The sequence below is a fragment of the Narcine bancroftii genome, chromosome 1 (genome assembly GCF_036971445.1).
Source record: "Narcine bancroftii isolate sNarBan1 chromosome 1, sNarBan1.hap1, whole genome shotgun sequence".
Classification (NCBI taxonomy): domain Eukaryota; kingdom Metazoa; phylum Chordata; class Chondrichthyes; order Torpediniformes; family Narcinidae; genus Narcine; species Narcine bancroftii.
Window position 1 is genome coordinate 344,220,359 of NC_091469.1, and position 23,690 is coordinate 344,244,048.

The 23,690-nt window shown below is 39.0% G+C and overlaps 1 protein-coding gene across 2 annotated transcripts in view; it reads right to left on the reverse strand.

The window, feature by feature from the left end:
• Positions 1 to 2,513: 2,513 nt before the first annotated feature.
• LOC138749252 (cadherin-18-like) overlaps positions 2,514 to 23,690 on the reverse strand; it is an 800,124-nt gene continuing 778,947 nt past the window's right edge. For both annotated transcript variants that reach the window (XM_069910408.1, XM_069910397.1), the window contains one exon: positions 2,514 to 3,133. In XM_069910408.1, coding sequence (XP_069766509.1) covers positions 2,643 to 3,133 — 491 coding nt within the window. In that variant the 3' untranslated portion in view covers positions 2,514 to 2,642. The remainder of the gene's footprint in view (positions 3,134 to 23,690) is intronic.

Consider the following 23,690-nt stretch of genomic DNA (forward strand, 5'->3'; position numbering starts at 1 on the left):
TACCATATTCATAGTAGTCCTCAGATGTTGATTCTGGCTGTTGTATATAGTGTTGAACATCAAGACAACAGATCACTACTCAACTATTTTACAGTAACACATTGGTGCAGCTTGTATAACCATTGGTTCACAGCAGTACTAACCTCACATGATGTCTGTGTGGATTTGCATACATTTCATACGTGTGCATGGGTTATTTAATGGGCATTTGGTTTTGCTCCAATATGCAAAGGGAGTTGACCACAGTAAACACCCCTGCCCCTTACTGCCCTTGGCAATGAGTGGTAGAATCTGAGGAAGTTTATAGGAATGTGGGGAGAAAAAAAAGAATCAGATAAGTGCAAATTGGTGGTTGATGGCCCATGTGGACTTATCAAGCTGAAGATTCTGTGCCCTATCTCTCTATGAGTCTCTTTCAGTCTAGTCTTCAGTTCTCTCCCTTGGGCAATCCCATACACCAATCAACTCTCGGGCTCTACCCTTTCCCTGCAAATCTAAAACTTACTGTTCTAATTTTTTCCAGTTTTCAAAAGGATCTTAAATGTGAAATGTTAGCTGTTTCCCTCTCAGCAGACACTACCTATCCTGATAGTCATTTCCACTATTATCTGTTTTTATTTCTTCAAATATCCTGATTTTTGGCTGTGCTGGAGATAACACTGCTTTCATTGGATGCATGGGTCTTACAAACAGACTCTTTCTCTTCTTTTCACATTGTTAATTCCAGTGAAAAAAATGCTCCATCCTTTCTCCATATTCAGCCCTTTACCTGGTTAAATTACTGAATGTACCTTAAACACCAAATGTGATCCTCTTGATTTGATCCTACGTTCACATATGCTCCAAGGACCAAATCTACACAAAGCAACTCTGTGAAATATACTTCTTTACAACTCCAAAGGAAAAACTGTAAAATCCCATGAAAGGTAAGCATTACTTACTACTGAAAATATTTCTTAAATTTTGTCACCAGTTATAATGACATCATTCAACATATTCAGACATGGAGGAAAATAAAACTCACAATTCAGAAATTAACATGTACATTTACTATGTAAGAAACCATTTTATTTGTGCACTCATCCACTTGACGGTGTTGATAACAATAGATTACAACACAAAGAATCTCCACTTGCCAGTCTCCCCAGGCTCTTAAAGTCCATCTTAATTTTCACAGGACTACTGTGATTTTATATTGGTTTAGGAATGTTTTTTAAATAGTACCTATTTTTTTTCAGCCCATAGGCACTGTTGGATGACTTTTAAAAGATTCATATAAAAAATATGTAATTTATTAAGAAACTGAGCAGTCTACACCAAGACAACTATTATAATGTTCTAATTTTAAATTAGACCTTTGCTTTATCATTCATCCACAGCTGTGAACATTACTAGCAAGGCGAGCATGTATAATTTGTTCGTGATTGAGTATTTAAAATCCAGCATTGATGGGTCTGGAGTTACAGGTAGCCCAGACTATGTAAAGAGAACAGATTTCCTTCCTTGAATAAATTATGTAGATGGTGGATTTTTAATGACAAACTGGATATGACAAACTGGTAGTTTGCACAATTATTCAAATCTAAATCTCTCAGCTGATATTGTAGTTTTTGAACTCACATTTCCAGATCAAATATTTAGGCCTTGCGATACTTGTCCAAAAAGTTTATTATTTTGTCATCATACCTCAACATGGACTGATCACTTCTGATTAAAATTTTAATTTCAATGTTATACTAATTTTACATTGTCTCAATGGAAGTGCATCAGCTTTAGCATGTTTAAATGCATCAAAAAATATTTTTAAATGGGAAGAAACAATTATGTTCTAAGCACTCTGTATCAATGAACATTTTAGGCTTGAATCAATGCAAGGAACCATACCACACAATCCAATCATTGCTAAGGATTACAAATTATTAATCATGTTCCAATCAAATACTCCTGTGCAGGAGGAGCAGGAGGTTCTGTATTGTCCTATTTGCCCTTCAGTTGACAAGGACCCCATGATACTATTTTGAAAAAGGAGAGACATCCACCCTATCCTTGCCAATATTTATCCATTGCTTGACATTACTTAAAAAAAAGCTTATTACTCTGACAACCCATTTGTGAAGTTTGTGTGCACAAATCAGTGGCAACATTACCTACAATGTAATAGTGAGCCGACTTCAGACTGTAGTGTTTTGGGACATCATGAACAATATGTGAAAAGCATCCTAGGGATATGCTTCTATCTTTTGTTCCAGTTGTTCCAGTCTTCCCAAATGTGGCACCTCAGATAAAGGAAAATCAATGCTGTTCATAAAACATGTTACTGAAGCTCTAAAACACCACAAGTTTAACTCCAAGTTTAACTCTGTCGTACTATATGGAACCAAATTGCCTCATCTTAAACTATAGCACAGTGTCTTTATTATGGAACAATGAACTTTATTAAACAATAAAAAATATACACCAGGGAAAATATTTTGTTTATTCTTTATATTTTCAAAATGTGTTCCTTTTGCTTGTTTGTTGAACCCATGTTTCAAAATATTAAAAGGGCACTTGTTGCTACAGTCAAATTGTTGAACAGTTGCAGCTTAAGAAATTAAAATCTGATTTTGTTTTACATACAGTGTTTTATTATGGTAATGAAACTAAGTGGTTCTTTCTGATTTCTCTACTCCGTACAGTTCAGACAATTTTTTGAATTGAAGTCCCCAGTCTCCAAGGTAATTATAATCCTGTTCCGACTGTGCAGTGACTGTATCCAATGAACTGATCGACCCTGCAGTGGATCCATGGCCTTCATATGCATATGTCTGGAGAGAGTCATAGGGAGGAACACTTAGATCCAAGTCTGCTTCCTGCAGTTTTTGCTTAATAAACTCATGAATGTCAGGAGTGTTCAGGGCTGAGGGCGGTCTTTGTCTGGGCAGGGGTTGGACATCCGGCCTGACATCCCGACGGTATCTCACTTCCTCAGCTGCTGCAGGGTTCCTCAGTGCCGTGATATCAAATGCCTCGGTGTCCTCTTCCCCTCCCCCTTCATCATCGTATGTCACCACATTCTCTCTGATATCTTCTTCTGAAATGATGAGTGGCTCTTTCTTGCCCCGCTTCAGAGTGATGAACAGAACAATGATAGCTGTGAAGACAAATCAGTAGAAGCAATGAGGTTTCAGGCAAAGAAAAACAATGCAGGGTGTATACTAAATATTTCAACATAACATAAGGTTAGGGCCCAGGTACTCACATAAAGGATACAACAGAAATGACCAACTGGTGGAGAAATTTCATTATTATCTCCAACTCTAATCTATTCATGAAAACAAATTAATAAGACATTTATAAAGCAATTTTATAACACTACGAGCAACCAACAAATACTTCTGAAGTTCAGTCACCGTTAATGAGTAGTAAATATAGCAAACAATTTGTGTGCAGCAAGCATCAAAATTTGGCATTTTTTTTCGTAATATTGACAATGCGATAAATATTGGCGGGATACCAGGGATAAGTATCTTTTTGTTCTTTCAACACAGCATTGATGGGCCAGCCTGCAGTTTATTCTTAGATTTTAAATCTCTTAAACTTCAATATCTAAAATTTCTTACCCCACAGCCTTCTGACTGCTTTTGAAAAGCAATGCAAAATTTATTTTAAAAATTTGAATGGGTAATTAGGTCTGATGGGGTGGAGGGAGAAGAATTTTGTCGAGTGTCAATCAAGTTTTCATAGCTCTCAGTTTGAGTATATTAATAAACCATGTCCATCTTAGATAGTCAAAAGGAATTTAAAAATAAGTCATACCATTCTCAATTGTACCAAACCTAAGGTCCTATTGTTTCCTTGTTTTGTGTTTAGAGTTCAGGACAATCATTTTTCACTTATTAATGACACGGTTTGCCGATGAATAGAAAATGTGTGAAATTATAATTAAAAGTTATTCACACGGTCCGGATTGATTTTATGTTCAATGAGCAAATTTGTGACCACCTCTTATAGCGACTCAATGGATGGAGTTCCATTTTGATTTCAAGTGACTGAAATTGGCTGAAAAGTGATGTCTTAATTTCTCTCTCATCAGTGGATTTGAAAACATTGGTCATGGGCTGGAGATAAATGTGTCCATAAATTGTTCTGGCCTCAAAAAAAAACTTAATCCATTGCATTTTCCAGCAGGTCATTGTTTTGTTACTATGTAATTCAGTTGCTTGTACAGCAAAATAGAAAGCAAATTTACAAATATCAGCCACTGAAATATCCTGTTAATGCATCACTTCATCATCCAATTAACAATATGTTTCTGTGTTTTAAATCTATCTGCGTGATATCCCCTTACATAGGTAGATTGCCAAACAAGGTGATTCAATTCCTGGACCTTGCAACTGTAAAAGGCAATATTTGAGGGATTTAGCAAAGAAAATCCCTTCTTGCTAGTGACTGCACATGAACCATTGAGTTAAAACACCATGCTGGATAAACTCAACAGGTCAAACAGTGTGCTTTATTTAGCAAAGATAAAGATGCAGAACCAATGTTTCAGGCTTGAGCCCTTCATCAAGGAATGAGCAAAATGTAGATAGGCACCTGAACAAAATCAACTTATGACAAAAATGTAGGCAGGCTGTAACATTTTGTTTAGCAAGCTGGCTACATTTTGCTCATACCTTGATGAAGGACTCAATCCCGAAACGTTGGTCATGTATCTTATTTTTGCGACATATTTTACACCATTTGATCTGCTGAGTTTCTCCAGCATTGCGATTTTACTTCAGTCATGGTGATTTACTCATGAGTCATTAAGGTCGGGATGTGTAAATAAACAGTTGACCCAACTGAGATAATATGCATGAATTTATTAAGTAGTCCCATGATGAGTGATTACATTGGACGATCTTCGAATGGGCCAATGTAATAAATATTTTAATATGACTTCAGAAAAACAATGTTAGTTGAGTTAACTGAAAAAAATAAAAGCACTGGTAAGTAACTAGAACCATTGGCCTTTAATAGCTGGAAAACTGTTAAACCAATGTATGCATTTATTTCCTTTTCATAAAACATCTCAGGTAATATATGAATTATATAATGACTATTCTGCCTCCAGAGACCCATGAAAATAAAACCAAGTAAGGAGAATGTTCTTTTCTTCCTAAAGTTTGTTGAAGATTTAAATTAAGGTGAATTTTCCCAATGTTAAATTCTCCATAGAATGGAGTTCCACCAATTCCAAGACAATTTATTCAGCAGTATGTCATTTAGTTACATCAGTTCACAGCCTGTTACAAAGAAAACTAAAAGCAAAGCACAAAGCATGTTGAGATGGATTCTTGGCTTCATTCAATGGCTGACATTCTGGTTATACAGATTGACAGTGCAAATTGAGGCCCAAATGAGATCCTTTTAATTCATTTATTTGGGTTCTACCATTTAGTCCAGTGGGTTGCTGAATGGTGATAAAAATAAAATCCAATTTCTTCTTTTAGCATGACTTCCCTCTTTGCCTGTGAAAATTGAAGAGATATAATCAACAGATTCTCGCCCGAGCAATGAACACTGGAGAAATTCCCAAATTTGCAGCATTCAGAACCTAACCTTCTGCATTTTGTAAACTGTAATTAACTATTTTCCATGCAATTTCGATGCATGTCAATTTATGGTGAATTGTGTGAGGCACATGATGGAATTCCTGGTGAATTGGCCACAAGCCAGAACAAAGCCTTGTAATGATGAAAACATTGACACATCAGGAGATATCGGATGGCAAGGTTACATTAGTGGTTAGCGCAACGATATTACGGAGCTGGTGACCCGGGTTTGAATCTGGTGCTGTCTGTGAAGAGTTTGTACATTCTTCACGAGTCTGTGTGGGTTTCCTCTGGCTTCCTCCCACCCTTGTAGGTGAATGGGATATTTGGGTGGCAAGCTCAAAGGACCTGTTTCTGTGTTGCATGTATATATGTCTTGTGTTATAAAGGCAGGGAAATGGCATGGCAGCTGTCATCTGGCTATAGGTCATCAATGGCATGTCATTTTTCCATTTTACCCTCTTTTTCTCTATATGTGTCCTTGTGTGATATATATATACTGTTCTGTGCTGTTCTGTGTATAAGTGGCTGGCCCACCCACTGATGACTCGATCCCCTGTAATCGCTCCCCCTGTGACCGGGCCATAAAAGTCAATCTCCCTGCCCCCTTCCATTCATTCGAGCACATGGAGTTGAGCCAGCTGAAATCTAATGTGTATTAAAGCCTATCGTTCCTCACTGAGCCTTTAGAGTCATTGATAGTGTGTATCAGTCCTATTGAATTTCAGATGAATTCTGGCAACATTTGGCAGGAAGCTATTACAAAATTAATTGTATGACAATGTAGTGTGAAATGTGCTCTTTGAGATCCCATTCTAATCTCACACTTTTTAGCTCTAGATAGAGTAGATCAAGGCAATCCAGTCACCTTCCATTACCTCAGAATGGAAACATTAATTTATACTATTCATTTGGCCAGGGACTTTTATTCCATGGATTTTCCAGGGGATTATAGATCTATGTGAAGGAAAGTGCAACTCATGACACACAAAAAGACAATAAAAATGAGGAACCCAGACTTCTCACAAGTTTGGCCTTTAAAATGTGACTACTCCAGCCAACCCTCCAGTGCAGAGAGTCCCAGGAGCTGTAGGGTGCTTACACAACCAGAGGTGAGTCTCTGCTGACTGCCTTCCATGACACCACCATTGAGATATGGAGATGGCAATGCCAGTTGTCTCCATCTACCAAAAAAAAACACACTTCCTTGGCAATCTGTTTAAAGATGAGGGTGAAATTGGCTGATTCATTTTCTCACAAAATAAATGTTAGCTCTGAGAAGTGAACTGTAGTCCTTAGGTGGATTCTGTTGCACCAGATTATAGATTAATGCAATCAAGACAAAAAAAAAATGAATTCTCGAGGACTGCTTGTTTAATTATCCTGGGAATGTGTGAATGGAATTCTGTCTCTTTCGAGGCAAAGTGGCATCACATTATCTTGTTGATTAGACAGCTCAAGAATCCATAAATTACTTCTAATAAACTCATTCCTCAAAATTAACTCTTACTAAACAACTTGGATAGACTAGGCTTGTATTCTCTGGAATTTAGAAGATTGAGGGGGATCTTATAGAAAAATATAAAAGTCTTAAGGGTTTAGACAGACTAGATGCAGGAAGGTTGTTTCCAATGCTGGGAAAAACCAGAACCAGGGGTCACAGTTTAAGGATAAGGGGGAAGTTTTTTTAGAATTGAGACGAGGAAGAATTTCTTCTCTCAGCGTGGTGGATCTGTGGAATTCTTTGCAGCAGGAAGAAGTTATGGCGGGTTCTTGTCAATATTCAAGAGTAGGTTAGATTTGGCCCTTGTGGCTAAGGGGATCAGGGGGTATGGGGAGAAGGCAGGAACCAGGTACTGATCAGCCATTATCATATTGAATGGCGGTGTAGGCTTGAAGAGCCAAATGGCCTACTCCTGCACCTATTTTCCTATGTTTTCTAACTGCTCACACCTCAGTTGCCTACACAATCTCAAGTACCGTCAATACCTAAAAGCTCTGGAGGAATACAGCACATCACACACTAACCATGGAAAGCAATTTACAGTCTATGTTTGAGGCCTAAGCACTTTTTCACATATATCTCTTTCTACAGTATATTGTTTTACATGGATGCTGCAGGAACTGTTGAATTCCTCTTGCACATTTGTGTATTATTCTAGTTCTCCAGCATCTGCAGACTTCATTTCATCTCAAGTGCAGTCCAATGTGATTTTTACCAACAAACCATGTGGTTTTCATTGCTTAGTGCCTGCACTGGTCTGTTTCTTTCCAATATGTAAATAGAGAACTATCCATAGACGTAGCTTATTCATTTTGATCCTGAAGAAGGAAATTAAAGAAAATGAATGCAGCGGAGGGTAATGGCTAGATCTTACAATCAGCAATATACAGGCATTGCTGGGTGTTCAAAATCAGAATCAGAATTTATTGTCGTGAATAAATCATGAAATAAAGTGTTTTGCGGCAGGATCATAGAGCAAACATACATATTAAAACCATCCTACATCATTACTATAAAACAAAATAAAATAATAACAATACTACAGCACATAGTTCATTGATTATTCAGGAATCTGATGGCAGCGGGGAAGAAGCTGTCCTTGTGACACTGAGTGCTTGTCTTTAGGCTCTTGTACCATTTCTCTAAAGGTAGTAGAGTGGTCTGGGTAGTGGGGGGTTTTAAGGATAGAGGGTTGATGTCCCCGATGGATTGAGGTCTGCTGCTTGTGATGCCACAGGCCAAGTTAATAACCCTCTGGAGTTATTTTCTTGTCTGAGAGTTGGCACCTCCATACCGGGCAATGATGTAAAAAGCCAGTATGCTCTCTACGATACACCTGCAGATGTTTACAAGAGTCTTTGATGGCATACCGGACCGCCTCACGCCCCTTTCAAACTTGCATCCCACTAAATTGGCCATTCAGTGTCCTGGGATAGGAATGGGGTTTGGTTTTTCACACTTGACCACTCCTAACTGGGACACTGAATGCTTTCACACTTGCAAAGACCCATCCCTGGGCTTAGGACCATTCTACCTTCTACTGGTGACATCATGACACATCAAGTGATGGTGAACTTGCCCTAAATCCTGATCAATGTATTATGATCTTATATTTGAACAAAATTAATCATGCATAATTATAACATAATTAAGATTTATGTACAGTACAGTGTGAGCCCTTCAGCCCCTGCTGTTGTTATGCCGACCTATATAAACCTTTGTAAGGGGCCATGGGAAAGTGCGAGCAATAAATAGCAATAGCAGACAATTTTTAAACAGGGTGGGAAAGTTGGTAGCACTATCGCATACATTTTAAACAGTGTGGTAAAATTGGTAGCACTATCGCATATAATTTATAAGTACCATGGGAAAAAGTAATGCCCGGCTGCATACATGGACCATTCATAGAGGCGTTTCTCTGCTGCCTGGCATTCTGGGAAGTGAGGTCCACCATTGCTTTTTTCCCCACAGTCTCTATAAGTTGTGCGCTATAGCACTACCAATTTTACCACACTCTTTAAAAATTGTCTGTTATTGGTATTTATTCCTGTTTATTGCTATGTATTTCCTCTCTCTCTCTCTCTCTCTCTCTCTCTCTCTCTCTCTCTCTCTCTCTCTCTCCTCTCTCTCTCTCTCTCTCTCTCTCTCTCCAATTGCGACTTTCCCATGGCAAAGTTTATACCTCCATTTTAATTTTAATCTTTTCTTCCAACACTCGTGCAAAAACTTGGGACATTTCAATCCCACAAAGCAATAACCCATTTCACAATTGCCTGATTGAAACACCGGCGACTACAGATGCCGGGGATTGTACTAGGGGTCGAGCCCGTCAATCCCCAGCATGAGATGATGTCATCAGACACCAGCATTGAGCTGATTTTGCTTTCTCACTTGCCACTTTAAAGGCCAATTGGCATTTGATTCCTAGGATCACTTGCAAGTATTGAACGGTCTTCAGATACCTTGGGTTCACCTAAGGATCAATTCTGTATTAACTTCTATGGATGGCTTAAATCACTTTGTGCTCCTATGCAGTTCCAGTTTACAATGTCCAAGACCTTGAATAGCAACAAAACTATCCTTAAGTAAATTATATCAAGTAATGGAAATTTTAAAAGTTGCTTACAAGAAATAGCTGAAAAACATCTTCAGGGTTGTAAAGGTAGTTTTTCTGCCTTACCCATTTGTCAATGGCCTTAAGTATCTCTAATATTCAGAATACATTTCATGAAATTCCAAAACTACTATGTATACTCATGTAATAGGGGTTTTGAGGAACAGATTTTCAGGTCAAGTTTTGTGTGTCAACTTTTATACAGGTACTATTTTGACCATGCGTTGTTCAAAGCACTGGGAGCTTGGATGGCTGGGACAGAAGGTAAGTCTGTATTGAAGGTGACGGGTGTTTGAATGGTCAGGTGTCTAAGTTGAGTTCTGCAGACATGGCATTGGGAGCTCTAGTGGGCAGGTGGCTGAGGCGTGGATAGGCAATTGGAGTGTTGGGATCTCCAGTCGGTGGGAAGCCAATGTGAGGATCTCCAATTGGGGAGTTGGGAGCTCCAGTGGGTGGGTGGCCATGGTAAGGATCCACGGTCAGGGCGTCGGGAGTTCAGATGGTCAGGCGGCCAAGGCAAAAGTTCGGGGTTGGAGCGTTGAATATTCGGATGGATGGGTGACTGGGGCATGGATCGTGGTTGGGACATCAGGAGCTCGAATGGGTGGGCAGTCTGTGCCAAAACAAGGGGGTGGGGTCAATGTTTACATGAGCTACATGAAAAATACACAATTTTTGGGCCAACAAATGGGGCTGGGGTAGATATTAACATGGTATCCACTATTACATGAGCATATACAGTATTAAAATATTCATACCATATGAGAGGAAGAGAATATAATAGCAGGGATGTGATGTCTTAGGTTCTATAAGACACTGGTGAGACCTTACTTGGAGTTTTATATGCAGTTCTGGGCTTATCATTTAAGAAAGGGTTTGCTAACATTGGAGATGATTCAAAAGAGATTTTACTAGGATGATTCCAGGAATTTCAGGGATATCACACGAGGACTGTTTGACAGCACTTATCCTGTATTCATTGCAATTTGGGAGAATGAGGAGGGATCTCATTGAAACATTTTGAATGTTGAATTGACAGAGTGAATGTAGAAAAATGGGGTCCCATGGGAGGAACGTCTAGGACAAGAGAACACAACTTCAGGTTTGAACGGCATCTGCTTTGAACAGAGATGCATAGGAATTCCTTCAGCCAGAGGGTGGTAAATCTGTGGAATTTGTTGACAAAGGCGGTTGTGGAGGCCTGGTCATTGGGTATATTTAGGGCATAGGTTCTTGTTTAGACGGGATATTAAAGGTTTTGGGGAGAAGACTGAGGGGAAAAATGGATCAGCTCATGAAGGGACAGACTCAATGAGCTGAATAGCCTATTTCTGCTCCTATGTCATATGGTTTCAAGTCTGAGTTTCCCATCACCTACAATGATAACCGTTGGTCAACTGGTTATATTTTTTGGAGAAGGAAATTCAGAACAGATCCTAATTTTAAAATTGGAACAGGCTGTTTGTAATTAACATACATTAAAGTAAATAATTAATTGGATTAAATTATAAATAATCTGAAATGTGCTGTGACTGCAAATGTGACACTCACTTCAAGATTAAGCATGGCAATATAGAACCAATACACACAAATCAGTAAATTAAGAATATTTATATTATTTGGAAACAAAATGCAATGACAAATAGATTAGATTTTGTAAAAATCGAATGATTGATAACTACCCTTCACTAGTTGGCTCAGTAACCTCTCACAATGAACTGTGCTCTAATTAATGGACCCACTTAACTCAATTCAGTTAACTTACAAAAACTTATGTGAAATGTAAATCACCACACTTGTAGCAATTCCTCTTTTATTCAGCTGCTTCTGGCAACTGCATCTCTGGTGTTTCAATGCCTGACATCCCAACACATTTGTCCTGCAGAGGAGTGTCAGCCAAGATTATTTTCTCAGTTTGTCCCTGAATTGTACTATTTTGTTTCCCATGCAGATTCATAATGTGTGACATTTCCAAGAGAAATCCAGGCAGCAGCATCAACCAAGAAAAATAACATTTTAGTTCTAATTCTCATTGACTGTCAATGGGGAGTTGCTTGACTGGCCACAGAAATGTTATATAGAGACAATGTTACCTCTGGGGGCATGCAAGCCATGATCCAAACTAAGGAATACAAAAGTGATCCAATTGTAATGAAGACTGACATGCAGCAAGGCAGCATCAGTGAAAATGCCTTGGAAAAATCTTCCTTGATGCAGTGTGGCACCACATTTTCAATAACCTTTCCACTGGAGTGGAGCTAAAGCTGAAATAGGAAACCATTTAACCTGTGGCAACAATATGGAACTGAAGTACACAGGAGATGTTTGGAATCATTCACTCAAGTAGATAAGAGGATGATACTTATGTTTAATATCTGCAAGAGAAAGGTCCTTTGCCAACATGCTTCTACAGCGCAACACTACATTCTGACAAGCAAGGCAGAGAATGAGATTGTGAAACCTTGGATCACTTCTCATATTTCAGAAATCACCTTTGAGGAAAGGCAGAAGTGGAATATGAAATTTAGCCCTGCCTTAAGGTTGCCACACCTTGATCTTCAGAAGAGGAAAAGGTTTGAAGATCAAGGCCCAGACATTTGAAGATTGGATTCAGCCCGATAGAATGGATGGGAGGTTCTGCTGCAATGGAAGTTAAAGGAGCGCAGGAGATTTCCATGGAGGAGGAGGTGGTAGGATACACAAACATTCAATGTCTTGGAATGGATCCTTTTTTGGTTTTCTTTCTCTTCTTCATAGAGGCACTTCTCTGCCCTTTTACTGAGCCAAAAAATAAGTAACTAATTTGTGTATTTATGTGCATGACGATAAAGAAGCCTTGACCATGGAAGACTTCAGACATCAAATAAAGCTCTTCAAAGCTCTCTGAATCCCAAAGGGTTCTGAGATATGGATTATATAAATCGGGTGCTTCAAGGCACTGGAAAATCTTATCTGAAGTCACTGGAAGGGTAGATGATTTAAGATCAATGCCCTCTTCCAGGACAACCTTCTGAGCACTGAGGCGCTCGTTTCTCTCAGTCAGAACCATGAGACAGACCACATTGCTTGAAGGCCCCACCAGATGCCCAAAGCAGGCATTTATTCTGGGCTTAGTTATGTGAAGATCAGTAGGCAGGTAGAGAAAAAAATAATTCAAGGATGTTCTCAGAACCTCTGAAAATTAAGGAAGAAAATAAAATTCATTCTTAGCCTTCTCTGGCTCACAGGAACTCAAGGTGGAACATTCGGGATGGTACTGAGAATATTAAATCCAAGCATAAATGGTGGAAGGTGCACGTCACCTCACAACTTACTCAATCAGCCATCTTCTCACACATTAGCCATCTGTGGCCTCACCCAACTTGAATGGAATCAAATCATGCCTGATTCCAAAAGACTGCTTAACAATAGGATGTCATTGAGAGCCCAATAAAATCCAAAAAGGATTGATTTAATTGTGACAGTAAAAATTAAAATAAATTTAACAATGAATAATATATAAATAAAAACAATTTTGTTATCAAGGCAAAATGGAAATATTGTGCAGTATCAAATACATTTTAATCCTGCTCAGAAATTGCTTGATAGTCAGGCTCATGCTTTAATTCCAATGTATTTAGTCTCACGGCAATCCATTTCAAATGTACATCTTATGATTTACTTATTTATGTGTTGGGTCAACATTTGTCACATTGTGTTTATGGAAATGGATAAGTAAAATGAATATTTGCAATTATGAAGAAAATATAATGGAGCTCCCTTATCAACAACACTACGATAACCTGAAGAAAATAATAGCATAGTCTGACTTTGGCACAGAGAGGTCATTTGAAAAACAAATGAATGGTTTGTTGAGATTATTTTTGAGCAGCGAGTTAACATTTATTAATCAGGAAAATAAAACTAAATCATTGAATCGGTCGGTTTGGATATCTCTGAGCATCGACAACTCAGAATCGACGTGTGGTCAGCAGCCATTCACAAAGATGCTCATCGCGCAAAACCAAGCAAAACCTTCCATAAAGTTTGTGTTAAATACATTTAAAGAAATGCTTTTCATAACTTGCATTATCTTGAGTGAAATATTCTCATTTTAGGATTTAGAACCATAGTTAAATATGGGTTTAAACATGGTTGTCTTGGATCATATTATTAATTAAGATAGAATTTACCTTTTCTTTATATAATGAGATTGTTTAATTTTGTCTTTTCTATTTTCTATCCAGAATTAGAGTGGGATATATTATGAGAAGGAGATAAACTGTTAAATATCATGTTTACACAATTTGATGTCTTAAAGAAACAAGTCAAATAAACAATTATGGATTTTGTTTTAATTGACATTATATGTTTAATTTGTGATATGTTTATGATATGACCTGTCATTAGTTATTATTAGATGACTTTATATGTAGGATTTATATGAAAACTTAATAAAAATATTTTAAAAAGAAAGAAGCATATAACATGACACAGAAACAGGGCCTTTGGCAAATCTAGACCATGGCAAATTATTTATTCCAACTGGTCCCATTGATCTGCAGCTGGATCACTGACCTCTATACCCCTCCTATCCATGTACCTATCCAACCTTATTTTAAATGACAAAATCAAACCCCCACTGACAGCTTGTCTCACAGTCGCACCATCCACAAAATGAAGAAGTTCCTCTTAATATTCCCCTTAAATATTTCACCTTTCACCCTTAATGCATGTCCTCTATTTCCTGACTCACCCAACATCAGTGGAAAAAGCATTACTCTATCATACCCCTCATTTCTTGTATGGAAACATAAAAATGTATCACTGCCTGAGTTACTGCAATGGCTCAGCATTAATGTCGCTGATGCGGACCTGCGGAGAGTGAGGAAGAGAGACACTGCAGGGTTCTACTATCCAGTCTAACTATTGACAGTGCCGTACAGTTTTAAGTGGCTTGATAGACAAGCCAACAGTGGTTTATTTTAAAATCTAATGACCACATGGTCTAGGCCCAAGATCACGGTGCCAATGGATGGTGGTGTCTACGTTCAGCAGCAGCCTCAAAGGGTTTCAGACTCAGGGAAAGCAGAGGACAGGCTCAGGGCACCATAAAAATGGAAGAGAATCCCCTGTTTGAGAAGAAGAAGCAAAGGAGATGACCCAAGGCACAGTAACCAGGTCAGCAGACCAGTGAGGGGCTTTGCCGCTGACAGTTGGGGAATCAGGGTGAAGAATCCATGCAGGCTGCGGCCAGTTTGCAACTGCTATTAAAGGACTCACACCAGACTGCTGGAGACTGGCTCGAGACTGGCTGAAGGCATACTGGGTATGAGAACTGGAATGTGAGAGGGTGCTGACAGCACTGAAAGTTTGCTGATCATGTCAGAGGTTCAGAGATGCCAATAGTTTGGACTGGAGTCAGTGTGGCTGCAGAGGCTGTGGGAGGTGAATCTCTTTTGCTTTTCTTTCTGATTGATAGAGGCTCCTGACAATTTCTGTTGATGGTGATTCTGTCTGCCTTGTGTAATATTACATGTGTTTTATTACATGACAATAAAAGAATCTTGAATCTTATATCTTGAATTTTTCATAAATTCTGCAAGGAATAATATCTTAACCTATTCAACCTTTCCCTATAATTCAGCTCCTCAAGTCCAAGCTTCCTCGATTGACGACATTTCGTGGGAGCATTGCTTAAATAGGGCTCAAATAAACTTTTCATCCAGCACACAGAATCTCCCATCAAAAAGGAGATACAGGAGCAGAGAAATCATTACTGCTTGGCTGGGAAATAACTTTTTCCCACAAGCTATAAGATGGATATTTTTTGATTATTATGTTTTGTGTGTGCATGTGTGTGTGTGTGTGTGTGTGTGTGTGAGTGTGTGTGTGTGTGTGTGTGTGTGTGTGTGTGTGTGTGTGTGTGTGTGTGCTTCTGTGTGTGTGTGCTTCTGTGTGTGTGTGTCTGTGTGCATGTGTGTGCTTCTGTGTGTGTGTGTGTGTGTGTGTGTGTGTGTGTGTGTGTGTGTGTCTGTGTGCATGTGTGTGGTTCTGTGTGTGTGTGTGTGCTTCTGTGTGTGTGTGCTTCTGTGTGTGTGTGTCTGTGTGCATGTGTGTGCTTCTGTGTGTGTGTGTGTGTGTGTGTGTGTGTGTGTGTGTGTGTGTCTGTGTGTGTCTGTGTGCATGTGTGTGCTTCTGTGTGTGTGTGTGTGTGTGTGTGTGTGTGTGTGTGTGTGTGTGTGTGTGTGTGCCGTGTGCCGTGATCTGGAGAAATGCTGTTTTATTGCGTTGCATATGTACAGACAGATAACAATAAACTTGAACATCCTTGAACTGTTTCCTCCATTCTATCAATCTTATTCAGGGGTGCAGTGCTGCTTGAGATCCCTGGAATGCTGCTCTGGCACCTCAGGAGGCAGCTACTACACCTCCTTGTCGCCGTTTTTGTGAGTTCCGGCATCTAAAAACTTAGCACTGCACCCCTGACCTTATTGATTGCTTTCCTGTAGTTGGGTGACCAAAACTGAACACAATAGTCCAAATTTGACCTCAACATTGCCTTATATAACTTCATCGTAACATCCCTGCTTCCACACTCAATAATTTGATTTATGAAGGCCAATGTGCCAAAAGCTTCCTTTACGATCCTTTCTATCGGAGAAGATTGAAACACAAAAGTCTACAGACACTGTGATTGGACTAAAACCACAAAGCTGCTGGAGAATCTGTGCGGATCTCCTGTTTGACAAATTTACTTGAGTTCTTTGAAGATATAATGAGTGCAGTAGGTAGCGGAGAGTAGATGGATGTTGTTTACCTGGATTTCTATAAGGTGATCGGTAAGGTGCCACATGAAAGACTTACAGAAGATGGTGATGCATGGAATTGGTGGTGATGTATTAGCATGGATAGAGGATTGGTTAACCAATGAAAAGCAGAGAGTTGGGATACAGGGGAGCTTGTCTGGATGCCATTGTGTGATGAGTGGGTGCTGGGCCTGCAACCGTTCAGGATTATACATAAATGATCTGGAAGAGGAGGCAGAGTGTAATGTGTTTAAGTTTGCTGATGACACTAAATTGAGTCTAAAAGCAAATTGTGCAGTAAGATTAAATGAGTGGGCAAGGGTCTGGCACATGGAGTACAATGTTGGTAAATGTGAAGTTATCCACTTTGGAAGGAAAAATGGAAGATCAGAATATTATTTAAATGGCAAGTGATTGCATCAAGCTGTTACGCAGAAGGACTTGAAAGTGCTTGTGCATGAATTGCAAAAGGTTGGTTTTGCAGGTGCAACAGGCTATCAAGAATCCAAATGTAATATTGGTCTTCATTGCTCAAGGGATTGAGAGCAGGGAGGTTAAGCTACAACTGTACAAAGTACTGCTGAGGTCGCAACTGGAGTACTGAGTACAGTTCTGGTCTTTTTACTTGAGGAAGCATGTGCTGCCTTTGGAGGTGGTGCAGAGGAGGTGGGTGGAGGATGTGATGGATGGAGAGTCATGATCACCCAAGCTGAATGGCAAGGCACCTGAATGAATGAATGCAGAGGAAGTTCACCAGGCTGATTCCTGGGATGACAGGGTTAACCAAAGTGGAGAGATTCAATCATGTGAAATTTAGAAGATTGATAAGTAATTTTATAGAAACATACAAATTTAAGAAAGACATAGACAAGATAGAGGTAGGTAAGTTGTTTACATTGGTTGGGGAGACCAGAACTAGGGATCATAACCTTAAGATTCAGGCTAGTAGATTTACAATGGAGATGAGAAGGAGCTGCTTTTCCCAAAGACTGATTAATTTGTGGAATTTGCTGCTTATTGAAGCAGTGGAGGCAACCTCAGCAAATATATTTTAGACAAGATTGGATAGAATTTTAAAGAATATGAGAAAAAGGCAGGAATGTGGAAATGAGCCTATCATCAGATCAGCCATGATCAAATTGAATAGCAGAGTGGGCTTGATGTGCCAATAGCCTACTCCTGCTCCTATTTCATATGTTCTTATGTTCACAGTTTCCATAGGTCAATGGTTCTAAAACAATATTTTTCCTCTCACATACCACCTTCAGTAATCCCTAACTAACCACAGAACATCTAGATACTCTTTGCTTAGCAAAGGATTACTTAAGGAGGTTTATGAGGGGGAAAATAAGTTGTTGAGAACTACTAACATAGGAGGTAAAAATATATAATCAACAATTTGGACCTCAGCCTTTCTTCAAGGTATATGCATAATAATATATATATATAATAATCACCTATGTAATTTAAAATAAAGAAATATATACACACACGTATTTCTATAAAAGTATAAATAAATAATCATATATAATTATATACACACCTACACCTCCTCTAATTCCTTTGGAGTTTGCAGAGGTTTGGTATGACACCAGAAACCCTGGAAAATTTCTACAGAAGTGTGGTGGAAAGTGTTCTAACTGGCTGCATCACAGACCGGTATGGGAACACCAATACACCCAAGCATAAAGCCCTGCAAAAAGTAGGGAACATAGCCCTGGACATCATAGGCAAAACCCTCCCCATCATTCAGAACATTGACAGGGAACGTTGCCATTGGAGAGCAGCAGAAATCATTAAAGACCCACACCACCCAGCTCTGTTCTTACCGCAACCATCAGGAAAGAGCTATTGGTGCCACAAGACTTACACCAGCAGGTTCAGGAATGGCTGCTACCTCTCCACCACCAGACTGCTCAATGACAAACTCAATTATAGACTAATTTAAGGACTCTTACTTGTGCACTTTATTAATTTTCTTTTTCCTCTCTCTGTATTATACAATCAGTTTGTTTATATTTGTTATCTGTTTACCATTTTTTGTTTGTTTACATGTTTATCTGGGGTACAGTTTTTTTTTGCATTACCAATCAATGGTAATTCTGCCACGACAGCAGGAAAAAGGAATCTCATGTGATTTCATGTATGTCTCTGACAATATACCTGAAATCTGAAAAATAAAATTGTGTGTCTATGCACACACACAATTTTTATATACATATTTTTGTGATACTGTTTATATTCCCTGAAGAAGGGCTCAGGCCCAAAACTTTGGTTATATATCTTTACCTTTTAAGGACACTGTGAGACTTGAGTTCTTTCAGCAATTTTGTGTTTTTACTCTCTACTACATCTGATGCCACTTTCAAGGGGTTATATTTCTGTATTCCCAGATCCCTCTGTTCTGCTGCATTCTTCACTTCCCTACTATTTACCATACAAGTCCTACCTGCTTCATCCTCCCAAAGTGCAACACCTTACATGTGTCTGCATTAAATTCCATCTGTCATTTTCAGCTCATTTTTCTAGCTGGTGTAAATCCTGCTGCAAACTTTGAAAACCTTCCTCTCTAACCACCACACCCTCAATCTTTGTGTCATCTGCAAAGTTGCTGATCATATTATCCATTTTATTGATACAGATGGTAAACATCAATGGACCCAGCAATAATCCCTGAGGCACACCACTTGTCACAGGTCTCTCGTCAGAGAGGCGATCATTATTACCACTCTTTGGTTTTTCCTGCAAAACCAATGTAAAATCCATTTTTTAAAAACCTCATCTTGGATAACAACTGGACATTCTTGAACAACGCCCATGCAGGGTCTTGTCAAAAGCCTTATTAAAGTCCATGTAGTCAGTATCCACAGTCTTTCCTTCATCAACTTTCCAGGTAAACACCTTGAAACACTCAAACTAAAATTTAAATTAAAAAAAAACGTTGACTATCCAGTTTCCTTGGATACTTTCAAATATCTTCCCACTACTAATATCAGGCTCACCAGCCTGTATTTTCTTGGATTATTCTTGGATTATTCTGAGTCTTTCTTAAACAATCTTCCTGCAACTAACCAATGGCTAAAGAGTTTTTAAATACCTCTGCTAGGGCTCCTCCAATTTCTGTACAAGTCTCCTCAAGGTCTGAGGGAATATCTTTCAGGCCCTGGGGATTTATTAATCCTACTTTGTCTAAAGGCAGCAAACAGCTCTTCCTCTGTAATCTGTGATCTTATTGCTATTTTGCTTTATTTTTATAGATTCTTGAGTCCATCTCCTAAGTGAATAATGATACAAAAAAAAATTAAAATCTCCCCATCTCTTTTGATTCCATATATAATTATTCCCATCATTTTACTGCTTCACAATTACTCTCAAGTACCCGTTACTTTTGATCACATTAAATTAAACCCGATATTTTTCAAGCACTGTACACATTCTTATCAACATGCTCATGATTTAGTTTCACAATCACAAGTTTCAAAATAGTTATTAGTTGAAATAAATAACACTTTTCAATCATTTGATAATTTTTCATTCTTATTCTCTTTTCAAATGGGAATAAAACATTTTCAAACTACATAAACATCAAAAAGAATTATTAACTTGACTCTACATGTCGATTTCTCAAAGGTCATCTTTCTCGAGAATGTCTCCTTTGTCCCATCCTTCAAGTATATTTAGCAATGATAATCTTATCCCTGCAGAACTCACTGAGAGATTAATTGTTCTCTTCCCTCCAATACTGGTGCCTAACATTCCCATGAATCTTTTTATTATGTGGTGGTAGAAAATGCAATTTTCTGCCAGGAACCCAGCCATTGATCACATAAGCAGTCACTGCATTTATCTTTTATGATGAGACGATTTCAGTTGAATAGGCAGTCATAAGTCATTTGAATTCAGTGATTGGTGACCACTATTCTCTGTGTGTGACATTTTAGTCTTTTTTTGCAATCTGGAACCAAGTCTTATTAGATAAGACAATGTACAGATCAGTTAGCTATTACCTTAACAACAATCGGGCAGCAAAGCTTTACAAACACCTGCTCAGAGTATTGCAGATACAGCTTTCAATTATGTAAATTGTATGCAAGTGAGAGAGGACATCTGTTTAAAACAATAAAATACTCAACACGCTGTTTATTGTGCAACATGCTTCCTGGCTAATATCCTCCTTGACATTTTTTTTCCTTCAATCATCCGGCTGACTGCTTCAAATTGTAAACTCTACGATTACAAAGTAAATTGGAAATGAGCCCTTAGCATTATGAGCATAAAGAATTCCTTAGGTTGCACTAAATACATTATTATCTGATCCAATTTGTATTTATTTAGTTCCACTCTTAATGATACATTGATCCATTTTGCCTCAGTCATGCAAAGGTTTGAATTAGAATCTCCCTCAAACCTTGAGCCAACAATCACTGCAATTAATTCCACTCCAGGACAATGTTCTCCACACCTCATCCCATCCACTGATAAAATTCTCATCCATTTCCCCTGCAGACTGTAAATCTCATCTGGCTGTTTTTTGACCCCTGCCATCCATAAAATTCTGCCTGTTTAAAATCCCGGAGGCAATTTCCTCATTCTGACCAGGTCTCATTTACCCATAATCTGTTGTTATTCAAGTGCTCCCGTTAAAATTATCATCCTCATATTTAAATATGTTTGAACCACATCCTTTACTGTCTCATTTTCATCTGTAAGGCCTATAAGCCTATAAAGCTCTAAGAAAAAAATACTGCTCCAAATTGGATCCATGCCTATTTTCTTCATATAACATCAGAGAATCTGACTTCAACCATTGAGTTTATGGATCCTGAGTTCCCCCCTTAACTCAATTTGCCTTTTCTCATTCTTTAATACTTGTCTTTGAGTTCACAGTAATTTGGTCTGTATTCAAGGATTCAGTAAATGGTGCCTTTACCATTTCACAGGCAGGTATGCAGAAGACTCCATGACCAAGGTGATAAGGAAGGTAATCACCAATTTGAAACCATGGATGAACTAGGAAGTTGACTCATTTCTAAAGTCGAGACAAGAGGCATTCAAATCAGGAGACCTGGCCCACCACAAGAAATCCAACTACAACTTCCGCAAGACCATCAGGGAAGCCAAGAGACACTACTGCACCAAACTTGAGTTCCAGAAGAACATTACAGACACACGGCGAAGCTGGCAGGGCAAGCTGCTATCACTGAATACAAAGCAAAGCTGAACAGCAGGTTATGAAATACTGCAATACTTTACAGTGTTATTTGTTAATACTGGGTGGTGCATTGACTTTTGGGTTATGTTGACCTCCTGCTCCGCTGACAAATCTTGATTAAATACAGACCCTTCCATCTACCCTGAGAGTTCTCATTAGTGATTCTCACCAGAGTTTATATCTTTCCGGATGCTGATGAGAAACAGGAACTTGCAGAGCTGCATGATGTGATTAGTAAACAAGAGAAAACCCACCCCAACATATTGCATATCTTAGTTGGAGACTTTAACCAGGCCCGTCGCAAGAAAGCCTTGCCCAACTACTATCAGGATGTACCTGCTGTACCAGAGGTCCCAGCACACTCCATTGCTGCTACACAAAGATAAGGAAAGCCGACCGTTCTTTCCTGAGATTGCATTTTGGCAAGTTGGATCACCTGGCTGTGCTCCTTTTGCCTAAAGAAAGAGGCTTCGGAGATCAGAACAGTTAGAAGGTGGTCGCAGGAGGCTGAAGAACAGTTGCAGGACTTGCCCAATTCAATGGTTTTCGAGAACTCAGCTGAGGATCTAAATGATTACACCAGGGCTGTAACAGACTATTAAAACAGCTGTGGATAAATATATCCCCACCAAATTGGTCAGGGTTTCCCAACCAGAAGCCATGGATGAACAATGAAATGCCAGATCAAGTCTAGAATCCAGATCAATGCACAATGAGCAAGAATAACCTATGAAAAATGATCTCCAGGGAGGAGTGGAGTTTCCAGTTGAAAATTGACATCACAAGGGATATCCAATAATTGTGGCAGGGCCTAAATGACATAACCTGCTAGAAAACAACTCCAGTGCAGTAGAAGACAGCAAAGCTTCACTCCCTGACAAACTCAATGCCTTCTATGACCAATTTGACCACAAGAACAAGACAGAACCACCACCAAGAACACCCAAGTCCCCTAATGATCCTTTCCTGTCCGTATTTGAGGATGACATGCAGGTTGTCTTTAGTAGAGTGAATCTGAGGAAAGCATCTGGTCTAGATTCAGTACTTGGCCAAGTATTAAAAGTCTGTGCTGACCAATTTACCAATGAATTCACGGATATTTTCAACATCTCAGTCCGGCAGGGCGTGGTACACACCTATTTCAAACAGACATCAATCGTATTTGTGCTCAAGAAAAGTGTGGTAACCTGCCTAAATGACTATTGGCCAGTAGCATTTACATCAACAGAGATGAAGTGCTTTCAAAGGCTGGTGTTGAAGCATATCAGCTCCTGTCTGAGCAGCGATATGGATCCATTCCAATTGGCCTATCAAAGGAACAGCTCTACAGTAGATGCTATCTTACTGGCTCTATACAAAGCCCTGGAACATCTGGACAGCAAAGATACATATATCAGAATGCTTGTTATTGATTACAGTTCAGCATTCAATACCACCATCTCTTAAAATTGATCAGCAAACTCCAAGACATGTGACTCAACACGCCACTGTGTAATTGGATCCTTGATTTCCTCACCTCCAGACTACAATCAGTGAGGATTGGCAAGAACATCTCCTCCACAATCTCCATCGGCACCAGAGCATCACAGGGCTGTGTTCTTAGCCCTCTTCTCTACTTGCTTTATATCTTTGACTGTGTTGCTTGGTACAACAACAATACCATCTGTGAATTTGCTGACGATACCATAGTTAGTGGGCTGCATAAAAAGAAGTGATTAGTTAGCATATAGGAGGGAGATTGAAAACTTGGCTGAATGGTGCACCATCAGTTAACCTTGCACTCAATCTCACCAAAACCAAGGAACTGATTGTTGACTTCAGGAAAGGAAAAGCAGAGGTGTATGATCCAGTAACCATTAAATTTAAAATTTTTAATATAGACATATAGTACAGTAATAGGCGATTTTGGCCCATGAGCCCATGCTGCTCAATTTTCGCACAATTAACCTACACTGTTTTGAACGGTACGAGGAAACCGGTGCACCTGTGGAAA